Genomic DNA, 21,774 nt, shown 5'->3' with positions numbered 1-21,774 from the left:
GTAGTCCGCAATGTATGCAGGAAGGTACCCTCCCCACCACATCCTCTCAGGCAGTGCGGGTTATCAGCTCTGTGTAATTTATATAGGGTAGTCCTAGTGAAGTATATGCGGTGTAAGACCTTCAGTTGGACCAAGCGGAACCTTGCTGAGATGCCCGCCTCTCTAGGGGAAGCTAGCGCCTCATTCCATTCAGTTTCGTCCATGTCACCCAGCTCCCCTACCCACTTCTCCCGCAATTTAAGTAAGGGGTCCGGCAGATTATGTAATATCTTACGGTATGTGAGGGAAGTGGCGCCCATCTGCATGAACTCTGTTAGCAGTCTGTCTTCTAACGGCGATGACTCCGGAACCGTGGTCCCCGTTGGTATTGCAGTCATGAGTGCGTGCCGAATTTGGATATAGCGATATGTTTCGGTGGGGCCTAGTTGATAGGTCTGTTGTAGTTGTGTAAACGGGACCACACCACCCTCCGCCCACATGTCTCCCACCGTAGATATACCTATGGAGTCCCAAGCATCGAACCCTTTGGACTGTCTCAGGCTACCAAGCGCCCTGGTGTCCCATAAGGGCGTCATTTTCGTTATGACTCCCCTCCATTTAAGCTTCGCCTGTGCGCTGTGCCAGAGAGTCACTGTGTGTTTGGTCGGCCCTATGAGCTTATTCGCCTTCCCTCTATGATACAGCGGCGCGAGCAAGACGGCATTCCTAGTTGATGTCTGTCCGCCATGTAAGCCGGGTCGTTCTGTGGGGCATGAAGCCATTGATTAACGACTTTCAGTTGTGCCGCCCAATAGTACAGTTGCATGTGAGGCAGGGCTATCCCTCCATCATACCAGCCTCTAGTGAGCTTTACAAGCGCTATTCGTGGTGGGCGCTCGTCCCACAACAGGCTGTTCACCACCGCCGTCACCTGTCGGATATAACTTGCGGGCACTACGCTAGGGGCATTCTCTAGTACATACAAGAATCGAGGCAGCGCCAGCATTTTGAATAGCGCCGCTCTACCTAACAACGTCAGTGGAAGGGTCTTCCAATGCCTGACGTCTCCCTTCAGTCTAGTCAATGGAGGCAGTAAGTTTTTCGTGTAGAAAACTGTAGCGTCACGCGTGACGTGTATACCCAAATACTTAAAGGATGAGCCCGCCGTTTGCAAGGGGCAGTCAGCCGGTAATGTGTGGGAAGGACCCCTCAGCACGTACATGACAGATTTGGTCCAATTTATCATATAGCCCGATGTCCGTCCGTGTGCCTCACACAGTGTCAGTAGTACTGGTATCCCGTCTTCGGGGTCCGTGAGGTATATCAACATGTCATCAGCGTAGAGGGAAACTCTGTCTTCCCAGTCGTTTCCCCACGCGATCCCCCTCAGCATTGGAGTGGCTCTAAGTACCACCGCCAGCGGTTCAAGGACTAGAGCAAAGAGTAACGGCGAGAGCGGGCATCCCTGCCTCGTTCCTCTGCTCAGTGGTTTCTCACGGGAAATATGTCCATTTGCCGTCACTCGCGCCACTGGATCGGTATATAAAAGCCGCACCCAGGCTATATAGTTCGGACCAAAGCCCATATGAGCCAGCACCGCGAGGAGGTAGCCCCATTCCACCATATCAAATGCCATCCTGGCATCCAAGGATAGAATGGCCGTCGGTGCAGTCAACAATGAGGCTCGGGCTATTGCACCATGGACTCTCCGGAGGTTCAATGCCGTGCTTCTGTGTGGCATGAAGCCTGATTGGTCCGGGTGGATGAGCTGGGCGAGGTGTGGCATCAACCTGGTGGCCAGGAGTTTTGCTAATATTTTGGCCTCTATATTGAGGAGTGAAATCGGGTGGTAGGATCCGCAGTCTTCGGGCAGTTTGCCAGGTTTCGGGATCGCCACAATAGTGGCCTGTCGCTGATCATGGGGCAACACCCCCCTGGCTAAACTGTCTTCGTACATAGCTAACAGGTGCGGGCTCATCGTATCCAACATCACTTTGCACCATTCAATCGGGACACCGTTGGGGCCCATTGCTTTCCCGGAGTGTATCATGTTTATGGCTCCTTGGACTTCCTCCACTGTGAAGTCGGAGTCAAGTTCATCCACAGCTTCCTGTGACAAAGTTGGTGTCGGCACATTGTGTCGGCAATCATGTTTGATTCCTTCGACCTTCACTTAATCAACACTAATTGTTCGGAGCATTTAAACTGTCACTGCCGGTGTGAAAGGAAGAAATGCAGATACTCGGACATTGATTTGTGATTTTATCAATGTTCGTTAAAAGAATACTTGTGCTTCTTTGCTGGTGCAACAGCACCATTGTGACCTCTTAGTCCTGAAATGTGCCGTAGACTGCTGTGTAAACACCCATTCTCAGCCCATTCAGAGTTGCAATCCGTCTCCTCTGCTTATGGGTTCAAGACGAGTCTATCCCCCCTACCCCCCAATTCCTCCTGCCCTCCCACTCAATGACTAGCACGTGAGCAATGCCTGAAGGAAGCGACACCCATCGCTTTCTTCATTTACATATACTTGAAGAGGCATCTGCGCCCCCCTGGGAACCCATCGCGCCCCCCCAGGAGGGCGCGCCCCACAGTTTGAAGACCTCTGCTCTAGTGTCAGGTCATTGACGACCAGTAACACGTCTCTCAGCAAACTGATGGTGCAGCTTGTGTAATTCGGGTCCTGGGTTTGTAGTCTTTCATGCTGACACTGCTGCTTCAGAATGTTGTACAAATGGGTGCCTGAGGTAATCTGACACGATAAGGAACAACAATGAGAATAGAATGCACTACTAAATTGTTACATCTAACACCCGCTAATCCCCATCCCAGACGCACATCTCTTACCCAAAGAATTTGTCAATATCGCCGAAGAAAATGGTGGAAGGAGAGACTTGATGACCAAAAAAACAGGAGTCTAACATACTAAGGAGAAAAACACAGTATAGTTGTTAAAGATGGGACAAATCTTGCACAAGGAGAAAGGAGAAAGTTGCACCAAGAAAAGGGACAAAGTCTTGCACCAGTAACACGAACAAAAGAGGAAAAAGGACCCACGTCTCGCATCAGGGGAAAAAAGAACTATGAACACTGGAGCCTGAACACGTTGATGGTCTAAACATGAACAGATCAGGTCAAAATGACAATCCAAGCATCACAGCAGACCAAAACGCCAAGGTCTTTTTCACAAAAAATCAAAATTGTTGGATATACTTGAAATCCAGGGGTAAGTAAGGGAAATAGAAACAGAGATATTGTAAAGGACCATATTAGAAGGAAACAGTGAAGTGAACAGTCAGGAGCAACATGTTAGGAGCTGAAAATCATTCGACTGAGGCTACTGACTGCCTTTGACATTTGACGTCCCAGCATGGCCCCCAAGCAGATTATGATTTTATCCATTTCAATGCGTATGCCCTGTTTCTCTATATGTCAGCCCTCTAGCCCGTGATTCCTATTTCTATATGATGACAGCTGCCGAAGCACCGTTCCATGGAGGCGTCCCTACGTTCCAAAGCACGTAGCACGGAGAAGTCAATTTGACACAACAGCATGGAACGCTTCACTAGACCCTTGGGTAATAGGCTGCCCCATCGCACTGTTGTGTGCTGTAAGCCACACTCAGAGAGCGGACAGCCCAGCAGAGCACAGGCAGAGCCCAGCTCCTGTCAGCAGCGAAAACCTCTGACACGGATGTAGCTTTGACAGGTACATGTGCGGTATTGTGGTGTCCTTGCGTGCCCATGTGTCTTGATTCATATATTCCCATGATAGTGTCACAAAGCATTGATTAAGCCAAAAGCTCGGTCTTTTGAAGTGAGTACCTACTGCCTTTGCCAATGTTTGCTTACATTGTTGTTTTTTTTTCATTCTCTTAATTGGATTTTCATAATAAACAAAGATATCGCTGCCACACAGGGCAGTGCAATCAAAATGCAAAAATACCCAAAACAGCCATTTTAAACATATCATCTGTGATTATAATACACGTTACACATCAGTGTAGAGGTCATTACATAGCCTATTATATGCACAATCAGAGTAGTATATTAATACAGCATTACAAATATTCAACAGGATGATGTGTTATTCGTTTGGGCTTGGGAGTGATAAGTATTGCCTTAACGGTTCTCAGATGTCCTTAGGGCTAGATGTTACAGATAGTTCTTCGGTAAACAGTTCCAAATTTTCTCGACAATACACTAGGTCCTTGACCCACCCTTCAATCTGCGGAGTAAGCCTGCTCTCCCATGTAAACGCTGCTTGCTTACATTGTTGCTTCTTCTCATCAGCTCTTGGTGAATGGGCCAGGAGTTGGGTTGTAGATGAGCCAAGCGTAAGCATTTTCTGTGAACTACAGAGCATCAACGGGTCTTCTACAAACAGAAACATATTGTAAACATTTATCTTTGTCTAAGAGAGGACTAATATGTGTCTTAAAGAACAACTCAAACTCTGTACATAACAGCATGCATAGGACTAAACGTACAGCAAAGGAAGAGGCGAGAAAGAAAGAGAGAGAAGAAAACAAATCCTGTCAACTGTTATATATTTCATCAAATGAAACCAAACCTTTGTCTCTTTTTTGAAAACTGTCCATTCAGTACTCTTGTTGTGTGGTAAAACAGTTTGGTAAAACTCTTTCACTTTGCAAAGACCAAAACAATTGTCATTGTCAAAATTTGTTTTATTTCTGACGAGTCAGTACTGTCTTCTCAGCCACAGTACTTGTTAAAAAATATGCCACTAGTAACTTTTATTACTGTTTTTTTTCTGGCGTGTGTGTAGTTTTTTGCAGTGCACAGAAAGTGCCTCGAGCATCTATGGAATGGTCCCTTGTGAATGGGTTGGTATCCCAACTTGGGGGTAGGTAACCTTTCAATGGTTCCTCTATTATTTTAGTTCTAAACCATTGATACACATTTTAGTTCTAAACCATTGATACACATGGGTAACGATTGATACTTGGAAGAGACACATACAAAACGCCCCTTCCAAATAGGGATTCCTTATCTGTTCCTAAACCCATTTTAGGAGTCGGAAAAATGTTTGACTTCTAAAATAGGTTTAATACTTTGCAAGTGCTATTCTTGTGGGAGCATTTGCGACCGCAAAAATGCCGTGTTCAACCGGCCCCAAGTACCTTTAGTGTGCATGTTATTGTGGCATGGTGGACCATGTCCATATGCCATAGAAAGGCTAAGTAGTAAGTGCAGATCGCCCAGTTCTTTTCAAACGTTGATTTGAGGTAATCTCGGATGGTGATCATTGATGACTCAATGCAACATCTGGGGCAGAACCCAATTAAGGCCAGATGTTAGTGTTTTTGAAGAATATGGATAGAATATTGATAGTTGTTTAGAGGCAGTTCTCTTGCTCTGCCTGCCCAAGAAGTATATTTTGGCAGTGGGCCTGTAGTAGGTTGTCATTCTTCTTAGTTTTATATGCCTTATTTCAGTGTACATGTCTGTGTTTACATAAATCCCAGCTAATCTTCTGCATGACGCACCTGCTGCTGTTATCCTCTGGTTCAGACCAGCTCCAAAAAGTAAGAGAATCTTACAAAGGTCTCAGGATGTCCTGGGACAAAAGGTGAACTAACACTGGTAAGGAGATCTCGCAGGGATCTAAAGCCCCACCAAGACTACAGATGAGTTAAACAAGTAAAATAATCCCATCTCTGCAGAAATCACTGGCTACACAATGGATGATGTTAAACATAAAACCAATTCTGGTTTGTTTTAGCTTCTATCACTGGAGAAAGTATGATCACGTTTCCTTGGATTTGAAGAACATGGCCAGCCAGAAGAAATAATCTACTTACCTGATATACTAGTATCTTTTTAGGCATATAAGGCCAGAAAAAAAGGAAAAGTTTTCAAAGTACGGATGCAGGAAGTAAATGATATCCACAGCTTTTAGTGTATTGAACTTATCATGTCCATTTGTGAATCTTCCAAAGTATTTCGGTATCTGCCGGAAGACCAGATATTTTTCCCTCGAATGTCCTTCTGATATGCTGTGTGTGGTTTGTTTTCAAATTATTTATTGCTACTGTGTAGTTGGTACACAATGTATTTGTGTCTTGGTATGGTACCAGTACAATGAGCCAGGGAACCATGTCTCTGCATACCTTTGGCACTTAGGGCATTGCACTGAGGAAATCAAAAATGCGGTGGATGGATTACTTAAATTAATTGAGCCACTGATAATTACTCCAGCCACAATCAATAAAATAATTTTTCCCACCACCCCCCTTAGACTGATACAAGCCATAAGCATGTCAGCCGTGATTCTGATCCAAAAGGTACGGTCATCCCAAATTACCAAGGCAGGTCTCCTCTGAACAGGAACAATGCAACCCTCAGAACATTTAAGCCCTACACGCTAATAATGAGACCTTCATAGACTAAAACAGGTCTAAGGTTGCTAGTGTTGTTGTTCAGAGGTGATCTGTCCTGGCAGGTTGGGCTGAACATTTTCTATTGGAGCAGGATCAAGACTGATTTGCATATAATTGGCTCCTGTCTGGGGTGGCTTACTGGGGGGAAAAAAGTAATTATCACTGCCTGAGATTAACTGAATATATGAGTTTAATTGAAGCATTCCTCTCATCGCCTTTTTGTTTTCTTCAATTCAAGAGGGATACCTACATGTGGGCCCCACGCTCACGGTGCTGTAGGACTCAAGCTACACTCTACAGACGAGACCCAAACAGGTTGAAAGCTGAATGGGGTTTCTTGTGTGTGCTCCCATTCTGAGGGGACCTGTCCCGGCAGTTTGGGGGTTGGATTTCTCCTACTGGAGGAGGACCAGGGGTAATTTGCATATGGCTGCTTTCTTTCTCAAGTGGCATGGTGGAAAAAAAGTCAAACTATGGCTTTTTTTGTTGTGTTCGATGTGTGCCCATTCACCGTGCACAATATGTCCTTAGAGTACCTGCAAAAACAATATTCTATCCGCAACAGTGGATCCCAATAGGCTCGGGACAGAGACCAAAACTCCTACACTTAGGCTGCGGAAGAAACTGCTAAATGGTTGAAAAATGTATCAGTGTTTCAGAGGAGCGAGTATGAAAATTCTTTATTGCATTTGTTTTTTTAAACCATTTACTTGAATAATAAAAAAAATAAGTTACTGAAAAGGAAAACTATAATCAGGTCGCTTTATTATTTGTAAAACAGTTGTCAAAAAAACTTTTACAATGTCTGAGTAACAAACTTGTTAAAGAATTGCAATTAAATTTTCCTTGTATGTATCAGTACATACCTAAATTTAACAAATTACTTAAGTGAATTCATCAAGAGAACAACATTCTCTCAAATAAGAGACTTTAATATAACCTCGGCGATAGCCCAAACTTTCATGGTGCGCTCCTGTCATTTTTTAAGTCCTGCCCATAAAGCAAAATGGCATTGCTTCAGCTACTGTTTTGATGTGGTAAACTCTAAAATTGGTCTTAAGTATTTCTTTCAAGCATCGAGTAGTTTAGGGCATATGCACAAGTTCTATAGATTCTTTACGGGAGAAAATAGGTTCCCTATCAATTGTTTAGTTACGTTGTTCCATGACCCTTCAAATTGCAGAAAGGGTATATACAGAAGACGGAACCTGATAAAAGAGTTTTTGGTTTGAGATTTTATACTGGAATCTAAACATTGTCTTTTCATAGAGTATGAAAATTATCGGTGGCTGGTATTTTTGATATTTCATTGATTGATCAAAGTGATGCTTAAATTGGTTCCTTTGTACAGACTTCTTCATTTTACATGTCTCTCTGTCCTACTCCGCTCAGTATAAGGTATAAGGATAGATGGTAGGAAATATTCTCTCAGTGTCAATTGATATTGAGTCAAAATATGTTCCTAGTTGAGCTCAGGACATCATTTCTTCAAATTTGCTAGTGGTTTTTATCAGAGTGTCACTGTCTACTCTATGTGAACTGCCAATCAATCAGTTCCCATCTCAACCTGCCCCGCGGATGTGAAATGCACCTGCTGCACAAGGCTATTTTTATGAAGGGAGTTGATGAATGTGGTTGTGTTCCTCTTGGGTTGTGAAGCATCATTTAACAATTGATTTCTAAGTAGAAATTGATAAAAGTGTAATTATAAAATCTGATCATCAGTATATGCTTGTCTCTCAGAGTACTCTGCTTGGTTGTTTCATGTTCATTTTGCTTATTTGACCTTGTCTTGGAATGTGATTGTGCAGGTGACGGCTGGATACACAAAGCAGTGGTGATCCGCTCCTTCGTGCACATTATCGAGGAGATCCAAGCTTTCAAGGAACCCCAGCCAGTGGAGACTTTGGTCATCTCAAAGGCACAGGTACGCATAGTGGCACACAAATTATATATTTAAGTAATCCAAAGAGCACCCAGAAACCGTGTGTAGGAGGGTTTAAGAGACTGCAACAGATTGAGTAAGACCGCGAGAGCAAGAGTTGGGTAAGGATAAGGTGGTGATGCAAGAACCTATGAACCTGTGAAGACAGGAGGTGATAAGAACTTGAATTCAAAGGCCAAGTCGGTGACAGAGAGAAAGAGACGGCAAAGAAAAAACACAGACCAATTTTGGGGATAAGAAATGTGAGAGAAAGAGGATAAGAGAAGGAGTCATGAGAGTGTAAGTAGCAGAAAGAGACGGTGAGAGAAGGAATACGATCGGAAAAATATAGAAAAAGTATAAAAGAGAGACTATGATAAAAAAAAGTACGAAGGTGACAGAAATAGAGATAGTGAGAAAAAAGAAGGCAAGGTCAAGAATGTGAGAGAGCGAGAAAATGTATCTGTATATGCAGCGCGGTGCACAATCTATGATAAAACATATGATTTTCTGATGTTTATTTTTCATATTTTTAGGTCTGCCCATAGACACTCTTAGTTATCTTTTCAGCCTCTTGTTTTCCCCAAAAAATATAAAAACACATACATATATATACATACAACAGTTCGCATTCAACCTTCTTTATCAATTGGTCTGTTCAAGTGAATGAATAACTTTAATGTTCAGTTATTTAAAACAGATAAAAATCAATTGCTTCATTATTTAAGACCGCAGTAAAAGTCCAACTGTCCATATGTTTTTAACTCCTCAGTCCCGGTAACCCTGTCCCATCAACAGCAGTTATCATGAACTAGTTCATACTTTTGTTACATCAACATTTGAACATGCATGAATGGGGAAACAAGTAAAATCATAGTCTTATGGGTTATCAAATTAAAGTGCTTGATTTCGTTAGCCGATTTATGAAATGCTAAGCTAAAATGGGCAATGTGCAACCCAAAGCATAGTCAGTGTGGGATACAGCCATGGCCTTAAAGGCTCTCTATATTAGGGTACTTGCTGCACTCCTCGCAGTGACCCTGTCCCTATCTACGGAAACTCTCTATACTGTTGTTAAGTCAAGATGTAAACATGAGCTCGATAGGGAGACCGATGTGGCTGTGGTCTTAAGGGTCTACAGATTTAAGTGCTTAGTTAAGTGCATTAGCAAGTGTATTAAATGCTGAGCTAAAGTGGACAGTGTGCCATAAAAAAAAAGTTTGATAAAAATTGTTACCATGATCTTAAGGCTCACTAAGTTAAGGTACTTGGTGCATTTGGCAGGATACAGTACTAGTTTTTGGTGGACAGAGTGCTATCAGGGGGCGTCATTAGTCACATTTGCATCCATGATCTTAAAGGCTCACTAGATTAAAGTGCTTGGTGTGCTAGTGGGCCACAGTACTAAGATAAAGTGTGCAAAGTGCAAGCATCAAACAATGAAAGTTATATCCGTGATTTTAAAGGTTCACTAAGTAAGAGTGCTTAGTGCATTAATAGGTTAAACAAATTGTGATAAGATAGGCAAAGAGCAATCAGTACATTAGCAATAAAAAATGGATTTTTAGCACCTTGAGATCCTCACGGGTGAGTAGTGCGCTTCACAAACCCCTGATTGATTGATTGACTGATTGATTGTGTCTGTTACTACAAATCTTGCTTAGCCAGTTTTTATTCTGCCAGTGATATAAATTTCAAAAAATTCACACAGAGCACAAGATCCTCTTCTTGTAGACAGAATATAATTGCCTGTCGTCACGTATGAATTACATTAGAAAGTGGTATTTCAAAAGTCCCTTCTGCTGTGTCTTCCATGCAGGGCATGTGCAAACAATGTGGCCGATGTCCTCCATTGCCTATTGGCACAACCGGCATGAGGTCACAGTGGTTTGTCCGAGCCAGGCAGTGGGGGTTACATAATGTGTTAAAACTGCCCAGCCGGCAACTCAGCAACTTGAGCTTTGCCCTTAATCCAAACAGTTCTCCTAAGTACGGTTATGGCTTCAGTAGGCCATATGAGCCTATAGTCGTCCATGCATGTGATCTTTTTGTCAGCGTGGCTTTGACGGTAAGGGAAGAAAACTTCTTGGCTGCTGAATTGATGGCTCTGTTGAAAGCAGCCTGAGTGAGTGTTACGACCCAGAGTCACTCAGTCTGAAATATTGTTAGAGCCTGGTTCATATAGTCGTTTGCCTGGCTTTTACCCGGATCAGCACTCCACAGAACTTTGCTTAGTGTGCCTCCCAACTCGTTTTTTAATCTATAACAGGTATTTAAATAGGTGCTAAGGCTGGAAAAGTTCTGCCTCCATACCCAAATTATAATCTTATTTGGGCTGGTGAAGTATGTCGTGGGAGGCTAAACATCTGCCAATACGTGCTAATAACTGCATTATTAAGTGTTTTGTCTGCTCCCACCCTGAGAGCTTCTGCTCTATACGCTACTGAAGGAACATGTTTTGCGGCCATGACTTGTAATAATGTTTGGAGGGGCAAGCCTTTTAAAGTATTCCTTGAGGGACAGAAAGCAGTCATTAGGGTATTACTTTTTCTTAGAATCGAGCAATGGTTCTCAGTGAATTAGCCTCTTGAGTCAAAGATTACCCCCAGATACTTGAACTATGTCACTGATTCCAAGGTTGAGCCTTCTAGGTAAAACGTTGGTGGGCTTCTTCTTGTGCCGACTAGCATTGATTTTGTTTTATTGAGGTTGACTTGAGCCCTTGCTTTACTGTGTACATTGCTGTGGCATTTATCAGTCTTTGCAGGCCAACTTTGGTGTGGCTGATCAGTACTACGTTGTCGGCATACAACATGTGGGAGGCGTTGAAACTGGACAGCTTTGGGGCATGCAAATGTACTATATTAAAAATTGTTGTCAGTTCTGCTAAGTACAAGTTGAGCAGGAACTGGGCAAGGACACATCCTTGTTTCAGGCCGTTACTCATTTATATTTTTCTTGAAACGGTTGTGCCAATGCCCTGTCTTACCCATGTCCAAGTATTAGTGTACAGTAGTTGGATGGCTCTGACAAGTGTTGGAGAGATTTGTCGGCTCTGAAGCTTACACCAGGGAATATCATGCTGTACCTCATAAAAGGCAGAGCGATAGTCCACGAAGCACAGGTGTAGGTTCTGGGAGCGAGATCTGTTCAACTGTCATTCACATTTTTCTTCCGCCCACCTAAGCATACCGGATGGGACAACGAGAGAGCCCACTCCAACCCCCGACTCTCTTCACTGTGACATTTTCCTTGTGCACATATGTCTAAAAAGTAATCCTGTTCAGAGCCATTGCTGTTCGGCCAATTTCTGCTTTTATTTTAATTTTATGATTTTATTTATTTTTGCAGTAGGGCATTTTTTACTTCATTTTTGCAATCAAGTGCACGCTATTTTTCAATGGTTCATTGTTTACTTTTTTACAAACCTCTGTACTCCATCTGTAGATAGTGGTATTTTTATTGTTTTTAAACGTTTAATGCCTAATGCATATGTTTGTAAAAACCAAAGAAAGAAAAGGTCACAGGTTTGCACAGTCCAAACTTAATGCAAATGCTTGTTTAAATATTGCTTTTGTGTTGAAGAGAAGTTTAAGTGTCGTTCGAGGTGTTTAGAACATAGATCTGGCATTTTAGGCCTGTGCCAACCATGTGGCCTTCGATAGAATCTTCGTCATTCTTCGCATAACTCAGAATTTCCGTCTCTTTCCTCCAAATATTCATGGCCTCCATGACGTTTAATCGCATCTGGTTTTCCTCACGTTTCTGGCCTGCACGAAGCCTTGATAGTGATGTCGGGAGGCCTCAGACTAAACAAAAACATGGCGGCCAAGCGAGCTCGGCCATTGCTTAGTAGAGAGGCAACTATCTGCGTGCCATCTCATGTGGAAACAGGAGGCACAGGCCGTGGCACCAAGCCCTGCTTCCAAAGAGTCTGAAAAGGCAGAGGCAGCAGGTATCCACATCCGGCAATCAGCACGCTATCCAGCTCACCCTGAAATTCCCAAGCTGCCTCACAGGTGAAAAACAAAGTTATGACTGACTTCCAAAGGGCTGATATGCACGTCCTCACTCGTGCCCCAGGGGCACCTGTTCACCCAGGAGTGAGGAGCGATGAACTGTTGCATGGAGGGCGTGGCATTGGCATCAGCAAGAAAAGTGATTTTTATCTCAAAATGAAATACAAATGTACACGTTGTAAGTTACCTGAAAATAGGAGTAGGAGTGTTGTGAAGCGTAGTTGACACTAAGACGAGACAGTGTTTTTTTCATTTTTAAGGAAGTGAATCTGACTTTTTCCTCTAACCCCCTTCTACCCACTAGGGATTAAAAATTGGATTACGGCACGCGATATCTCACAGTTATCAATGGACTGCAGGGAACTACTGCAGATCACTGGCCTCCAGCTGAGCCAGTCATTGCAAGGGTCATGAAGAACAGGGATGATGGTGAATAAGCTGCTTCAGCAATTCTGATTAGCTGCCATTTAAATAAAAATAAAAAAAATTGTTAAGAATTCTGTTATTGCTTTTAGGGCTTACTGGCATTAAAGATCGGATTGTAATAGCTCAGGTCTGTACAGTAGTGGGAACATCTCCTTTTAAGCTTTTTGAGGAATAAAAAATTATGGCTTCAAGTTGCAGATCTGACGGAAGAGAGATCCAGTGTTTGGCTGCCAAGTAAGAAAAGTACCGCCTGCCGTGACATTCGCTCCTGATAACAGGAATAACTGCTAAAGTGGCTTTAGAAATGGGCAGGCTTCAGCTTGAAATAAGTGGGGTGATAGGCTATAGAATCAAAAGAGGGTTATCTTCTATAGAAAATGCTTGCACAGGCGAAGAGCCTTGAACATTGATCTTCTAGCTACTGGCAGCAGATGGAGGGTGTTTAAATGAGTACATACAGGAGTACTTGGTCGTAGGCTTAATTAGTAGTACCCTAGTTGAAATGTTTTGGATAAGTTGGAGTCTGGCTAGCAGACTATTCAGGACATCTAGCTGTGAAGAGTTACAGTAGTGTAAGTGGGAATTCATGTTTGGTTCAACGATTGCTTTTTAACAGTCCTATGATGAAGGGACTGTTACATAATATTCTAATGTAAAAGAAGCAAGGGGAAGATACTTTATTGATCTAATTAAGAAAGGAAAGAAAAGGTTGCCATCAGCCAATCAGAAGGCATCTCTGTATTTAAACCCTTCTGATTGGCAGTTTGTTTTAGCCCTCATCAACCCCGAACTTTAAAAAAGGTCGGTTTTCACTTACTTTGCTTTTCACTAGAAAATGTCACCCATCCGTAGTAGACACTTTATGGTATGTGATACAACGTAATCCTTAAGCTGTATACCTAACCTTAGGGGATACAGTTGCTGCTGAATGAATTCCAGAACCGGCCATCTGTGATCTGTTGATCACCTCAGACCTCTGTCCCTCTAGTGTGAGTGACCTTGAAATTAATTCAATTCAAAAGAATCTCACATGGATGTTATTACGAGTAGTCAGTCACCCTTCGAGCTTTCCAATTAATCTTGGCCCTGCTAAATGACTTTGTAGTTTTAGTACTCTGATTGACTACAAATTACTGTCTTATTCTGAGTAAATCTTTAACATCAATTCTTCCCTGAAAAACAGTAGTGGCGAAAAACCTTCTCTAGATCCTTACGACCTGAATAATTTTACCCCTGTATTGCTACTCCCCTATTGGACCAAACTCCTTGGAAACAACTCTCTTATTCAAATTTATGTCGAGGGACATGGCATTCTCATTTCCTTCCAGGCAAGTTTCAGTTTGGGTAGAAGTACCAAAACAGTAGTGGTCACCTTGTTCATATTAGAAGTCTCAGCAGCCTTTGACACAATTGATCACACATCTTATGTAGCAGGTTTAGTTCCATAGGCATTCCAGGCAATGTATTGAAGAGGTTAATATCCTATATGTCCGGACTCCAAAAAATGGTGGCTTTACCACCTAAAAGTCAAAACCCAAAGCTAACAATTGTGGTATTAACCAAGGTTCTATACTAAATCCTCTCTTATTCATAATCTACATGCATCCTTTAGCCTGACTTCTAACTCAATTCAGTGCTAGATTTTACATGTACACAGACAAAACCCAATTGATCTTTGTGGTTGCTAAGGGCGGAAGGACCTGACCTGGCATTTCAGGCTGGACTGTTCTTATGGAGAGCAGGGTCAAGACTGATTTCCATAAGGCTGGGTCCAAACTGGGGTGGCATGTTGAACAAACAGTTTTAACCCAGATCTGTGACTGGGGGCGGGGGGATGTTTGACAATGTTCAGCTTTCAATCCATCATATTTTCGTGTTGCTATAGTTGCCCTAAGTGAAAAGTGTATTCCCAGAGGTGGGCTCCGTGCTCACTGTGCCAATGGATTCAAGCTAGCCTTGCTGATGAGGGATGATACCCCGAAACTGGTCTCAGGATGCTTGTTTCCGAGGACCTGGCCTGGCAGTTCGGGCTGGACCGTTCTCATGGGAGCAGGGTCACGGCTGATTTGCAAATGGCTGGGTCCAAACTGAGGTGCCATGGTGAGCAAAAAAATAATGAATATAATCCAGATCTGTGACTGGGGTTGAATGTTTGACAAAGTTCAGAATTCCATCTATCATCTTCTTGTGTTGCTATAGTTGCCCTCAGTGGGAAGGGTATGCCCAGACATGGGTCCCTTGCTCACTGTGACACTGGATTTAAGGTAGCCTGGCTGATGAGGGGTGATACCCCGACACCTGTCTCAGGATGCTTGTTTCCAGTCCTGGGAGGACCTAGAATGGCACTTCAGGTTGAACTGTTCCCATGGAATACAGGGTCAAGACTGATTTGCATATGGCTGGGTTCAAACTGAGGTGACATGGAGAGCAATACAATTATAGATTTAACCCAGATCTGTGAGTTGGGGTGAATGCTTGACAATGTTCAGCATTCCATCCATCATCTTTTTGTGTAGCTATAGTCAGCCTAAGTAGGAAGGATGTGGGTCCGTGGTCACTGTGCCACTACATCCATGCTAACTTGGCTTATGAGGGGTGATACCCCGACACCTGTCTCAGGATGCTTGTTTCCAGTCCTGGGAGGACCTAGAATGGCACTTCAGGTTGAACTGTTCCCATGGAATGCAGGGTCAAGACTGATTTGCATATGGCTGGGTTCAAACTGAGGTGACATGGAGAGCAATAAAATTATAGATTTAACCCAGATCTGTGAGTTGGGGTGAATGCTTGACAGTGTTCAGCATTCCATCCATCATCTTTTTGTGTAGCTATAGTCAGCATAAGTAGGAAGGACGTGGGTCCGTGGTCACTGTGCCACTACATCCATGCTAACTTGGCTTATGAGGGGGTGATACCCCGAAACCGGTCTCAGGATGCTTGTTTCCGGTCCAGGGAGGGCCTGGTCTGGTAGTTCGGGCTGGATTGTTTCCATGGGGAGCAGGGTCAAGACTCGCATATGCAAGATTTGCACATGGCTGGGTCCAAACTGGGGTGGAATCGTGAGCAGAAAATGATGGATTTAACCCAGATCTGTGACTGGGCGGCGGGGGGGGGGGGGGTGAATGTTTGACAATGTTCAGCAATCCGCCAATCATCTTTTTGTGTTGCTGTAGTGTTGCTAAGACCTCACGTTCTACCCCAGCTATGTCACACATACTACATTTGGTATTCTGGCGGATGTCTGAAAATATTCCAAAGCTCAACCCATCAAAAATGCAACTTGACTGTTCCTTGTGAAGCATTCCATTTGGAGCATCAGTCTTTGCGCACCTTGAATGGGTCCTTGTACCACTCATTCCCTCATTGTACCAGGTCTAGGCATATATCTAGTTTCTAGCCTGTCTCTTAGTCCTCAAGTTGCTACAGTAACAAGTCAGTGCATTTTCCAGCTAAAATACTTCGCAACATTCTCCAGTCGATTGAAAAAATATTCTCTATTTCTATCATGAATTCACTTTCACAATTTATCACAACTGTTTCAAAATACTGCTGCTTGTTTGATCTGTGCTCTACCTAGACATCACCACCTTTCTCCTTACCTTGAACAGTTGCATTGGCTGCCTGTCCGACACAGGCTAGACCAGTTTAGCAAAACGTTTTTTTGTAGTTTATAAGTCCAGCTGACACAGACCCATCTACAACTAAAGGTTCCGATGACCAATATGAAATGAATGGTATGACATGAAAAGACAATTTGTAAAGCGCGGTGGCTACCCTGAGGCGTCCCAGCGCTGCAAGAGCTCATGCTTGAGACAGAGCCCATGAAAGCTACTCTGGTTTGTTAAATAGCAACTATTCCTAGAGGAAAATCATTTACGTTTGGAGAACGGGCCTTTTCAGTTGCTGCCGCCAGAAACTGGAATTCTCCTCTTTTACTCTTTATTTAGAACCGTGTCTGAACCACTTCAGAAAATTATGAGGAACTTTTGTGTTCACTAATTAGTCTTATCGGCAGTGTCTGTGTAGGTCGGGTTATCTTAACCATGAAACCTCAATGTTCCTGTGATTTACCAGTAACTTGTAAAATAGCATAGTGGGTGAAGTTGCAAAGAGTTGGGGATTCTTTTACAACGCTCAGGAAGGTCTATGGAAATCTTTACAGCTTCATTTAGGTTACAAGGTACAACTTATGTCTCATGTTCTTATTTAGCATCAACAACACTATTTTACATAAGATTTAAGAGAAAATAAGTTTTATTAATTTCCCATGCAATGTCACTGTCCCTAAAAACTTGGCAAAAGCTAAGCTTGCAAAGAAAAGAAATAATTTGCACAAGGGAAAAGTGTAGGAAAACAATCAATAATTAATATAAAGCTTGACCCATATTCAGTAGTGTAAATGTCTTATTATGCAGCGAAACTTATCTCTCAATAGAGAAAAATGTTTACTCAGACAGACGAAAACCGTGAATCTTTGAAAACTTTGCGAAATGCAAAAATCAGGGACTTTACAGTACTGGGTGCAACCCTGTAACCATGGCAGTCTGTTGTCAGTTTAAGTGACTGCTTGAATTTATAATATGTGATTCCCACCAGGTTATATGGATACCTATTTTAGATATTCCTTATGGGTACAGGTGCTAATGACAGTGAATTGTTGGTGCCACCGGGGTTAAGGGGTGTCCTGGTGTTTTGTGAGCCATGATAGCCACTGTGTGATATGTGGTCAGATGGTGCGCATCATCAAATATTAGTTGTAGAGATCTTTCTTGTGTTTCTCTCTATTTCTGGACATAGTCTTGTTGGTCACAGAAACTGGACACAGTCTTAGTCCAGTTTTTGAAATATTGGTCAGCAGAGCAACTGATGTCCTAGTAGCACTGGTCTCAGACTAACAGTCTGAAATGGTGCCAATTTCTTTGAGACAATCGCTTTTGCATAATGCCTATTATATCCATGGTAGGAAGGCAACAGAAGCACCAAAGATGGTCTTTTTAAGTGCTTATGCTGTGAAAAATAACAGGGGATGATGTCCATTTCGCAAACACTACCACGTGTGACCGATAAAACTGCGTCTATGAAATATTGGAATCAGATTATGGATTAAACTAGAGAATGGGCCCCTCCTTAACCACCATGCGGCGCGTTGCAGTTATGCCTTGTTCCAGCCTCATCCTCTGCTGTCGCTATCATGGAATGGATTCAACGGCAGGCTGTTTGTAGTTTAAAGGACTATGTAGCCTTTCAACCCCTTCCATGTGTCGGACGGCCCCCGGCCATCCGAGGTCACAGTAGGCGTGTTCGGAGGACAGCCGGGGGCCGTCCGAACCCCACCCACTCAATAAATCACCAGCACAGCTGCGGTCAAGGTGTTAAGGCTTCAGAAATACTAGTCCAGGAAACTCCTGAATAAGAACTTCCAAAACGCTAACCATGTAATTGGTGCATAAAGTCCATCTCATAGCCAGAAAAATAAGGTGCTTCCTATTATATCCAAAAATATAGAATGTTCTTATATTCCTTAAGTAGTTTCTCGGTAGAGTAACGTTTATTTGAATATGGGATCTTACTAAGCTAGGGACGTCAGTAGGATTACGTTTACTACTTTCACTTCCATGAATCTCTGATGAAGGGCTGGTGTGTACCGTTTGAAAAACAGCATGTACAGAGACTGGAGAATGTATTTCTTGAAAATATGAGTTAACACACACTAGTTTTACATTTTTTTCAGTCGTGCTTCAAAACTATTTGAGAAGTATCAAATAAATAGATTATTATAAGATATCATAATGTGGACATTATTTTATGGTTGGTGTTTCTGTAGACCAGGAATCATGCATTGCAGTACAAACTAAATGTGGGGCCACAGATTATAAGAGAGACACTGAGTGGAGTAATTGTGAACTCCTAAACAAGTTCATCAGCACTGAGCTGATACCAGTATGGTCGAAATGGCTTGTTGAATAAATAGGAACACAAGGCAAGGGTTAGTTGAGTTCACCCAGAGGATATTGAACCTACACAGAGGCTCCATGTCTTCAAAACATTGCATTGCAGTGTTGTACAGTCCATGTGAGAAAGACAGACATAGGTACAATCCGTAGAAAGGCCCTTTCCACGCAGGAGATGTGGGAAGAATCACCGGGTGTGCATGATCTGTGCTGGTGGTTGTAGAAAGAGGGTCGAGGGGGCCACACCAATTTATGGAGACCATGACTTGTTTTATTATCTCTAACTTTAACCCAAAACATAGAAGTAAAAATCAGAAATGGCAGAAGGAAGGAGGAAAGTAGAAAGAGGGGTTAATACAAAACCTGCAAGAGCGGGATGCAGAGACAGGGAGTGTAGGGTGCTAGAAGAATGAGACATAAGGTGGAATCAAGACTAGGCAGCCTCGGTAATCAGAAACCTTGGCATTCTTCAACACTGGCTGCTGGCTTCTAAGAAAAACTTTAGGTCACTGAGCGTATTTTAATTTATTTTGTTTTACAAATTAAGCACTGGTTATAGGAATGATAGAGTGAAAGTGGGCAAATAAGGTACAGTAAGGCAGGGGCGAAGGCACTCCTCTTTGGGACAGCAACCAGAGAAACACCACAGAACACTTGATGTTTTGTGGCCCCCAGATGTGACAAAGTAGAAAGATGACTGCTTCTGTTGACAGCTGAAATAGACTAATGTGTGGTGATGCAGTGGTATGAGTCAGAAAATTCAAGGAGTGAAGGTTGAATCATAAAAATGGATGATCAGTTAGGGGAAAAGTGGTATACAGAGACAAGCAAGAATATGCTGGAGTGCAAGTTGTTTCTTTGAATGATGGCGTGCGGGTATTGGAGCAGAAATGTTGGAATGCACGGAGAGGGTGTGAAATGCTGGAATGCAGGGAGAATCCTGAACATTCATGAGTGCAGGGTGAGTCCGGGGAAATTATGTGCAAAGGAAGCACCAAAACCCTGTAGTATAGGTAGAGGGCAGAGAAATCCAGGAGTACATGTAGGGTCAAAGACATGACAGTAGATAGGAAAGCTTGGGGTCTATTCCCACAATATTCATCGAAGTTGGTGCAGCTTAGCTTGTTAGTTGGTGCTGACTGAATGCTGCAGAACATTTCAAATAGTAAAACCCCAGTGCCCATTCATCTGCAAAGCTTTAACAAAAGTGAAATATCATGTTGTCAGGAGATTAATAACCTGGTGAAGTTTGAACTGGATTGTTTAAATCAAAGCAGGTTACTTCATTCAACATTGATCTGCTTAATCGTGAAGGACCACACCAACCACAATGTCATGAGATTATATTGAAGCCATAGCCCTGTGATAACTTCACTTCAGTGTTGCCTCGATCTGTGTTGATTCAACTTCTCGTAATCCTTTCCGATTAAAGGAGCATTGTTTTAATGATCTACTATGTGTGGTCATTTGGAAAGTCAGGGGCAATTTTGGTTCCCAGTTCTTGGATTAATCGACTCATGTCTTGATATTGGTTGGGGTGGAGGCTTATGTGCGTGGGGATCACTGAATTACACACGACATGCTTAGGACTGACAGCCTACTCTGTTATTGCCATCACAGATTGGTCCGGTCTTGGTGCCACATTGCCCTCATTCCACATACAGTTTCTAGAAGGCAAAAGAGGCAACACATGCCGCAAGCTTCTTCTTAATAACAAATCTTGGGTCTTTCTGCCAAGACTTTCAGTTCTCAGTGGGAAAGACAAAGGATATGGAAGGAGGGAATCTGGGAGTTCTAGAAGAAACCCCCACACCCCACTTTACAGAGTCCCACGGTGTGATTTCTGCATTACATTTTGCAGTTCATGACCATGCTTCTATATTCAGCACTTCCCTTTTGAAAATGGTTCCAGCTCTTAAAATGTACAGCAGACCCTGTTCAATCGAAGTCACTCATAGGATACAATAAATTGGTGGCTAATTTCTGAGACTATGCTAATTCATTCATGTGTCCTATCCTGACCTTTAGCAACTCTACTGGCTTCTGACTTGTTGAATGGGCTGTATTTAAAAACATTGACATGGTCCTCGGGTCCTCATTAATCCTACTTAGACATATGAACAGATCAAACAATAATCAAAAGCAGATCTCTGTCCTCCTTTCACGAAATGTGATAAGCAATACCTAGATTTCAACAGGAATGAACTCCTGAAGGTCATTGTAGGCACCACCATACATGCCCAAACCTGGACTAAATGGCCTTGTTTCTAGAGCGAAGAAGTACTAAAACAGGGAAAATCCCTGGCCCAGGTCTGGAGAATGTTCCACAGTAGAAATGCATCCATTTGCATCGAGGCCTTATTCTTTAGTACCCCTGAACTCCTGTAAAGTAAATCCTTCTTTCATCAGTTCTGCAAAGGGGCCGTTTAGACCAAAGAAGACCACCTGAATCGCTGTAGCCAATTTTTCTTTAAATTATGAGGGTTGTAGATTGTCCTTTTGTTTGATGATATTAAGTTATGTTTTGACACCTATGTTGACATCATTCATTAGCTGATCTTCTTCAAACCTAGAAAATACATATGTTCAGTTTGCCTTCGAGAAGTGAATTACACAGCTATCCCTTAGGCTTGATTTGCCACTTAGAGTGGGTGTGGGCTAACGAACATAGACGCTTTATAAAATTAATGTCATACAAAAACTAAACATAGAATGCAAAGAACACTATTGCTGCAGCTACACTAAATCTCCCTCTGATGAAATCCATTTTGCACCTCACTGGATACATACATGGGGTAAATACTGATGACAGCGCTCCCGTGTCTTTGATAATTAATCCAGTAGTTGTCACCTAAGTTGGACGGAAGCAGGAAGGTACACCATCATATGATGAAAAAAGTCAAGTACCTATGATCAGGTTTGCCACCTGGCCACTATTTTACTAACATGGCCAGCATTTGTATCTCATGGCTAATAAGATGATGGGAAAATCAACAACTCTGCTACCCCTTCCACACACCTTTGAAATATGGACTAAAAATACATTATGAAATCACTTCAAGAGTATCTTGG

At 42.8% G+C, this 21,774-nt stretch overlaps 1 protein-coding gene across 2 annotated transcripts in view; it reads left to right on the top strand.

Annotated features, from left to right (window-relative positions):
- SEMA4G (semaphorin 4G) overlaps positions 1–21,774 on the top strand; it is a 662,424-nt gene that overhangs the window by 565,109 nt on the left and 75,541 nt on the right. For both annotated transcript variants that reach the window (XM_078643647.1, XM_078643648.1), the window contains exon 12: positions 8,194–8,309. In XM_078643647.1, coding sequence (XP_078499773.1) covers positions 8,194–8,309 — 116 coding nt within the window. The remainder of the gene's footprint in view (positions 1–8,193; positions 8,310–21,774) is intronic.

Source organism: Lissotriton helveticus, chromosome 5_1 (genome assembly GCF_964261635.1).
Source record: "Lissotriton helveticus chromosome 5_1, aLisHel1.1, whole genome shotgun sequence".
Taxonomy (NCBI): Eukaryota; Metazoa; Chordata; class Amphibia; order Caudata; family Salamandridae; genus Lissotriton; species Lissotriton helveticus.
Note: the sequence above shows the minus strand (reverse complement) of the source record. Positions and strands in the feature narration are given on the sequence as shown.